This window comes from Neodiprion virginianus, chromosome 6 (genome assembly GCF_021901495.1).
Source record: "Neodiprion virginianus isolate iyNeoVirg1 chromosome 6, iyNeoVirg1.1, whole genome shotgun sequence".
Taxonomy (NCBI): Eukaryota; Metazoa; Arthropoda; class Insecta; order Hymenoptera; family Diprionidae; genus Neodiprion; species Neodiprion virginianus.
This window is the reverse complement of record NC_060882.1, coordinates 3,487,097-3,495,317: the sequence shown is the minus strand read 5'-3', so window position 1 is coordinate 3,495,317 and position 8,221 is coordinate 3,487,097. Positions and strand designations below refer to the sequence as shown.

Genomic DNA, 8,221 nt, shown 5'->3' with positions numbered 1-8,221 from the left:
CCAGTATACTGGCCAAGCTATAGTCCAATAATATAAATGTGGGTTATTTGAATATACATTAAAGTCACCGGTGATCGAAAGATTAAATAATTATCGGATTAGTCATGGGCTGCATTCAGTTACAAAGTGAGCATTGATAGGTGACATTACGTGTGTAATACCAATTTTGATAAAAATTATTCGCGTTTAGATACAATTTTCTACGTAGCATTTGTTACAACTTTACTTCCTGTTTTTAGCCTGACTCAATATGTATAACGTATGTAAATATACGTTTCATACTTTTATTTCTTCTTGTCTACGTTATATGCTGAGAAAATATTGCTTTATTTATTTGTACTTCAACTGACAATAGCTGTAAGTAATTTATTACGGAAAAAAGTATATGTTTAAAAATTATGATAATTGTATAAATCATAGGATTGTGTCATGAACACGTAACTGTAGTTCCAAACCTGCATTATGTCTGATACCGCAATATTATGATACTAATTTAACAAGTTCGGCACTATAGTGTTGCCTGGTCTCCATGACTTACGATATACCAGATCGTTCAATTTCTGCACAGGAGTGAATTTTGTTTAACATGGTATGAACTATATAATATTTTAAACGTCAATTCTAGATACGCGAAAATTGTTTGCTTTTTAAATTGCCCCTGTTTTGGTGGGGGATAAGATATTAAGAGTGCATTAATTATCACTGTATTATGTTTACAATGAATAATTTCGAGTTTCTGTTGTTATAAATTCAAATATTTATATGACGTGTTTTTAAATATGTTGTGTATTATCCATTTACTGATAAAAGATCATGATACTGAATTGAACTGGATGGAGTTTTGCAAGTCTGAACGTCTTCTTGAACGTTCTCTGAGTTTTATGATGTGATCTTAGCCAGAGGCATTTCATACAGTTCCGAGAACTAGTAATTTCATCTGTAAGTTACTGATATAAAATTCACTTCTCGTTTTTTTTTTTTTATTTATGTAAATTTTTTTTTACGATATACAACACTACTTATTAATATGACGAAACCGCATACTTTGCATTGTCTTATTTAAAACTCATTAGGTAAAATAATTATATAATCTTCTCTAGTTAGTGGTCATATTTTTATTTCAAGAAGTATATTCAGTGGTATTCATATACATATATTATAAAATATTGTACCATCGTATAAATAATACATATATTATATTAATGTTGTGTATGTTGTATTTTACATGTACGGTAGTCATTTGTAATATTTAAATAGCCGGTAATAATAGTAATAAAGGAACGTGATCAGTAAAAATTATATATACATATATAATACTTAAATCTTAACAAATTACAATCATAATACCCTTACGCAATAATTTGTACTGATATGATTCCAGAGCAGTACATAATCTAATCCAGGTATGCAATGTGCACTGCATGTGTCAGAAACAGTAATCGCTTACAAAGTAATCTTAAAACTGGAGATAAAACTCAGATATTACGAAAGATTATAATTCGTGTACATCCACAGCTGCGATAGAAGACCCGAAACGTCTGCAAATTTTTTCACGTGACGACCGCATGTCTTTTGAAAGCAACACACGTGTCAGAAGTTCCAAAATACTAACGGCAGTCCTGGTTTTTGTTAATGCCGCGTATTTAATTGGCAAAAAGTACAGATCCAAGCAATACTCATTTTCCGATCGCATGCGCAAGATATGCTCGATGCATGTTACGCGTGCATGCGTACAATGTTTCTATTCTAACAGCTTATTATGCGAAAGAACATTTTAACCTTATCATCTATTTTTGTGTGTAAGTATAGATTGTAAGTAAATGTGCGGTCATATTAGAATATAAAGTAAATGCGAACGCGTGGCGGTAAGGAGGCAATTATCATAACGTCACAGCCAGCTTGTCACACGGATGCACATATGCTGATAAGTGACAGGTAGCCTGTGGGCAATGATATATGTTTTAATGGTAGCCTCAGCTTGGTCAAAGCTCGAGTATGGGAAGCTTCGCCGTTACTTCGCTACGTTCCTTGCGACTCGGCACATCGGCAGTCGGCAGTACTATTAGAACCGGCCTTCAGTTTCATGTTCCGTATACCGGTCTGTATTTAGGTTCGTATAATAGATCGTACGTGATTACAAAAAAGAAAAAGATAAGAAAATTTTTTTGAATCAGTCAAAAGTGTATTTTACCGCGTTTTTATTGGCTCGCTTTCTTCTGCTGTGATATATTTCTACCGAATGTTTGATATGTTTTCACGACACAACGTGTTGCGATGCGATATTGCATTTACTTCTTGTGACATGTACGCACTGTATGCAAAATACGTGCCATTATCAATCCAGATTCCGACGGCAAAACGAGACAAGTGTTTTACTCGATGCTGCTCGATGTGGGCGCGAATGATGGTTATTTATTAATTTATAAAAGGGGATGTGTGCGAACATCGACTAACGATCGATAAGTGGTATAAATGAGAACAAAAGAAACAACATCGCCGTTAGTCCTTTCGTGAAATATAAGGTTTCTAACGGTATAAGCACTGATAAGCACGGCGAAACTATTGCAGCAACCACGACTGTACATATTACATACACATGCTATTTTTTGGACCCGTTCAAATCTTCAAGTAAACAGATTACGGTTCTCAATACAACGGGGGAAAAATCTCGGGGAAAAATAAGAAAATATTAATTAAGAATTATTAATGAAGAATTTCAATTCGCGTGTGTTGTTGACACGCAGTATTTCAAAACGTCGCATTGCAACTAGAAATTTACTTAAAATTATATTATCAGGTTGTAATATTCTGTATCGCATTCGTGTATACAATACCTTATAATTAAATACCCCATCCACGTATGCAGCTATTTGCCAGGGTTTCGTTGCAATCAACTCCATTATTGCATTTTTAAAATACATAGAACGCTCAATTCATATTAGACTTAATGATTACACAGTAGACGATTAAAATAATAATAAAAGGTGACAATAAATGTAAAATGGTTTGAAGATTAAAAACAATTTATTAACACAGCTTCGCAATTTCGGCAATTCCGAGTTATTAAATCGAAGTTTATCGTTCATTGCTCAATTTTTACTCGTGAAATATAATATGGAAATAAGGAAATTTGTTTCTCATATTTTAGGTATTACTTGGATTTTAATAAGTCAAATTGAAACATGACGGCGATAAGAGTGGCTCTTTCAGTTTTTGGGAGAACTTCAGCTCAATTTCATACTCGGGTTCGATTGTTACAAGACAATCAACGTTTGGTGAGAAAAAATGTCTTTCGTAATTGGCGACTACTTATTCACTTATATTCATCGTCTGAACACCATGTATATTCTTAAAATCCTGTATCGTAATAGACTTATTGTTTGTAGTCATAACTTATTTGCATTTGTAATTATATCCAAATGTTTCTACTCACTATGTATTATACATACGTAATGCAAGTAACATACTGCCCATTTCGTAATCTGTATATGTTTTTTTTATTAACATAGATGAAACCCTTGTTGATTTCAGGTGGCTAGTATATTTACCCACAGATTATTATCCACTCACCATATTTCGAAAAATATTGAGCTTATATCACAGGATAATAATGTTGGGACACAGAGTAGTAATTTTCAATTGAACCTGCCTGAAGGTCGTCCTTTACTTGTTATCTTATCGTGGCTGTTATCCAAAAGAAAACATATTATGAAATTTGCAAACTTCTATATGGAACAGGGCTTTGATGTAGTGACTGTTTCGATCAGTCCGTGGCAACTTATTTGGCCAGTGAAAGGATCCCGTGTGAGTATAACTACAGGAAAATACAAATGCATTTATACCTCGAGTACTTATTTGAATTCTATAAACTCTATGAAAAATTCTTTGATAAATATGAGCAACATAAGTATGTCTTTCAGCTGGTCGCAGCAGATTTACTCGCATTTTTGGAACAGAATCAGAACTACCGTCAAGTGCTTTTGCATGGATTTTCGGTTGGTGGTTACATGTGGGGTGAAACTTTGGACCTAATAATTAACAATCGGCAGAAATATGATCCTGTTATTGGACGTATAGTCGGGCAAATTTGGGACAGCGCGGCTGACATTAGCGAAATATCAATTGGAACCCCGCTTGCAGTCTTTCCAAATAATGCCATGCTCCAAGGAGTGATGAAAAAATATCTCGAGTACATTTGAATTTTCTCATTTTAGTGTGTATTATCTTTACTCTAATTCACTGTTTATTCTAACTTGAACTCTGGAATCTCTTATTAGTTTGAGCCTTTTTTCCTGAAGTTTTTCTGCTCCCAATAATGAGCTGTCAGAAGAAATGTTTTTAGCCCATACCATTAATAATACAATTTTTGATGTTCTGTTTTCTTTGCTCACAATACGCTATCACTGATTTGTCCAACGTGTACTATTTTCTGCACTATTATTAACTTATGCATCAACTTTATAGGTATCATTTGGCAACATTTCACAAGCAAGCAACACAGTACTACATTCGTTCTAGTCAACTGTTTCACACAAATTTAGTACATGCTCCGGCTCTGTTTTTGGTCAGCAAGACTGATCCTGTGGGAGCTCTGAAGTGTAACCAAAGGGTGAAAGATTCTTGGGATTCTCTGGGTATTGAGGTTAGTATTGCGAATAATTACGTCTTTAATAAAAAAATATGGTTTAATAATAATTGAAATTGAGTAAATATGTACACTCAATTTATAATACGTCGTATCGTTTTTCTTGATCACTTGACAACCTATTTAGCGATGAAGATTGTTAAAATTTGAAATTCCTTTTTCAGACATACATGAAAATTTTTGAAACATCCCCTCATGTTGGACATTTTCACAAGCACCCTAAAGAGTATGTTACAGAATTGTACACGTTTCTGGATAAACTGGGATTAATACGAAATGAAGAAAAGATCAGAGCCCGCATGTAATTTCGACTATTAAATAAATATACTTCAAATTTTCATAGGTTTCATATTAACGTGGTTAACTACGCTGGCAATATTAATTGATTTTACTAAACCTTGAAAGTATAAAAATGCCTTGCCGTCGCATAATTAATTTTTAATCGAGCCTTTGGCTAAATGTCGCGAGATACGATTGCCACATTACCAATGTGAATGAACCATGGCATAATTGTACGAAACTGTTATTCAGTTAGATAAGATATCTATGTGTTTACCTTTTTCTACTAGTTCGTAACTCTGCACACTAAAGGGCTCAATAGTTAATTCAAGGCAGGCTGATAATACAATAAATTTCTATCGAATGTGATCAGCATATTTTACAAGGACTGATGAAATTTTAGAATTATGTATATACAAGTTTAAGTCAGAAGCGTATATTACATAGGAAAATGCTCTATCTTTCATTCATGTGTTTTGACGAAATAAATTTCTTCAAGTACAAAAAAATTTGTTACAAGTAAATACTACAATGCAGATTAAATATTTTCGAGATTCTAACTTCACATACATCTAATCCTTACACGGTAAATCACGAACGTTCGTTTACCGGCTGACCCCATTAATTAGCGAGCGTGTATCCGCTATAAAGCAAAAGGAATATGATTATGTGAATCTAATATTGAGGAATGTTTCCACATAAGTAATGATATAGGTAGGGACCGTACCTGTAATTTGTGTCACGTACTCAGGAATTAACTTAACGTCTACAGCGAACTCATGGTCTACTTTTACTTTATGGACTGACTTGCGAATTCAATTTTAATGTTTGTAGAAATGCACAATACTTAATATTGGAAATTATTATTTAACTGGCCGTTTCTCTGTTTTCTGAGAAAACAGGAAGTTATTGTAATCTCCTAGAAAATGAAAAGATGAGTTTTCACTAGATCTCGTTTCATCATAAATAATTTCAATGAAACGAGTCGTAAAAGCCCTTTATTAGATGCTGAACATATCCAGTAATTGCCTTCTTTGATACTAAAATGTACTGAATCTTACATACAGTTAAAACATCATACACGTTAAGATGAATTCAATGATTCAACATTCGATTATTTGTAACATTCTTATACTAATTCTCTAGAATCATAGTACGGTAGGTGAGGTAAGTGTCGTGTTGTAATACGAGCAAAATACAGGGATCAGATATTGATAGAAAACACAGTATTAATAATATTAATGCAAAATATATTTCATTTTGTAAATACATTTGTACCGATATATCAGCTTGAACTACTGCTTTCTATGTTATTCAATTTTGCCTTTTTTATTGGTTTCCTGTGTTTCTGAATTTTTTTCATCAGTTTTTCCTCTTCTTCATCAGGGTCTTTCCCTTCCAAAATCAGCTTTTTTCTTTTATTTATTAACTTTTTTTCGTAAAAGTCAGTCTCATCAAGCTTTATTTCAGCTTCTCGTTTCGTCACAGATATTTGGGTAAAAATTGTCACAACTTCTTTATCTGCAATTGTAAATTAACAAAAAAAAATCCGATAATTACTTTTTGCTTAAGTAGATTATTCTGTCAATATTTACTATCAAATTTAATAATTTTGGTAACTCAATTTTCTTGAATCTACCTACCATCAATTTTGAACTCTGTCAGTTTCGTTCCAATAATTTCTTCAATGGCATGGATTAATTTAATATCATTTGGTGTCACTATAGTAATAGCCATTCCACCTCTCCCAGCTCTCGCTGTTCTTCCCACTCTGTGAATATACTCTTTTGGAATATTGGGGACTGTATGATTGATTACTAATTCTACCGTTGGAATATCCAATCCTCTGGCAGCAACCTCAGTAGCAATAAGTATCCTTACATGGTTTGATTTGAATTTACTGAGGGCTGATAACCTTTCTCTTTGTTTTATCATTGCATGTAGAGCAACATTTGTAAAACCAACTTCGTTTAGGGTCATGCACAGTAGTTGACAATTCCTGCAAAAGAATTATAAATGTGTAATAAATTGTATAATTTAGGCATAGTATTACTTTTACATTGCATCGTTATTAAAGAGTTACCAAGTAGTTGAAGTATTTGAAATGTACACGTTTAGCTTACTCACTTGCAAGTATCTGTGAAAATCATAATAGATCCGTTTTCGTTATTGCTTCTAAACATTCTGATTACTTCAACCAAGTAAGCGTCTCGAGCTTCTTTTGGGCTCAGCACGTAATGCTGCTCTAATTGGTCAACTGTTGCTACACCAGATTCCTCCTTAGATTCCCACATGTAAACCTATGAAAGCACATTATGAAATTATATTTTTGATTAGTAATAATAAAAAATTAACTGGCAATAAGCGATAGAAAAATTCTCTGCATGTGTGAGAAAGTATAATATATTTTTACCTTGTTTGAGGAGACCTTCTGAACTTGATCCAAGGCATCAGTAATAGTAGCACTGAAGAGTAAGGACTGTTTTTGTTTGGGTAAAGCTTGAAATATTGTTTTAATCTGCTCATCAAATTGTCCGCTGAGTAAACGATCAGCTTCATCAAGCACCAGAAATTTAATTCTTTTTAAAGTAAATGTATCACAGCTTTCTAAATGGTCAGCCAAACGCCCAGGAGTAGCAACAACAATATGAGGATGCTTAGCTAACTCTTTTCCCTGAATCATCATATCCATTCCGCCAACAATGACTGATTTTTTCAAGTTTATAGCTTGACCAATCACTGAAAACTGATCTGCAATCTAAATAGAAATTCTGATATTAGCAGAACAGTTGTAAATATTGGATCACAAGCAAGAGTTTGTACGATATACACCTGAAACGCCAATTCTCTTGTTGGAGTAAGAATAAGAGCAAATATTCCATATGGATCTTCGCATAGCTTTTGTAGAATCGGTAAAGCAAAAGCCAAAGTTTTGCCACTTCCAGTTTTAGCGCAGCCGATACAATCTTCTCCAGCCAAAATTCGAGGAATACAGTTGGCTTGAATAGGAGTAGGCTTTTTCAATCCTAAGAATTGTCACGAAGATTAAATTATTTTTCACGCAGCTATTCGTACTGTGTATAAAAAATTAATCTGACGTACCAATGGAATTACATTGTTTGACAATCCAGGAATTGAGCTTCAGATCGACGAACGAGTTTACTTTGTCAATCATTTTTACGAGGTATCAATTTTTTAGGTTATATTTTTGTTCACCACATTCACGCACCCGCATGCCTGCATGCTCGGCAGTTGAGCAGATTTTCTGAACGCAGGTTGGTTGGGTTACATTTAATG

At 33.6% G+C, this 8,221-nt stretch overlaps 2 protein-coding genes across 5 annotated transcripts; one reads left to right on the top strand and one right to left on the bottom strand.

The window, feature by feature from the left end:
• The first annotated feature begins 1,954 nt into the window (after window positions 1-1,954).
• Window positions 1,955-4,983, top strand: LOC124308160 (uncharacterized). Of its 4 annotated transcripts, none has more exons than XM_046770573.1 (6): window positions 1,955-2,110; window positions 3,149-3,275; window positions 3,532-3,804; window positions 3,921-4,189; window positions 4,465-4,642; window positions 4,810-4,983. In XM_046770573.1, the coding sequence occupies exons 2-6, from the start codon at window positions 3,183-3,185 to the stop codon at window positions 4,948-4,950; spliced, it is 954 nt and encodes a 317-aa protein (XP_046626529.1). In that variant the 5' UTR covers window positions 1,955-2,110; window positions 3,149-3,182; the 3' UTR covers window positions 4,951-4,983. The 4 variants fall into 4 exon arrangements, with proteins under 4 accessions (XP_046626529.1, XP_046626530.1, XP_046626532.1 ...); XM_046770574.1 differs by having other exon boundaries at window positions 1,971-2,098; XM_046770576.1 differs by lacking the exon at window positions 1,955-2,110 and adding an exon at window positions 2,608-2,628.
• Window positions 4,984-6,157: 1,174 nt separating this feature from the next.
• LOC124308158 (probable ATP-dependent RNA helicase DDX49) lies at window positions 6,158-8,169 on the bottom strand. The gene is made up of 6 exons (XM_046770569.1): window positions 8,027-8,169; window positions 7,757-7,950; window positions 7,338-7,682; window positions 7,052-7,224; window positions 6,568-6,923; window positions 6,158-6,445 (listed from the first exon to the last, which is right to left on the bottom strand). The coding sequence occupies exons 1-6, from the start codon at window positions 8,097-8,099 to the stop codon at window positions 6,210-6,212; spliced, it is 1,377 nt and encodes a 458-aa protein (XP_046626525.1). The 5' UTR covers window positions 8,100-8,169; the 3' UTR covers window positions 6,158-6,209.
• Between the last annotated feature and the right edge of the window lie 52 nt (window positions 8,170-8,221).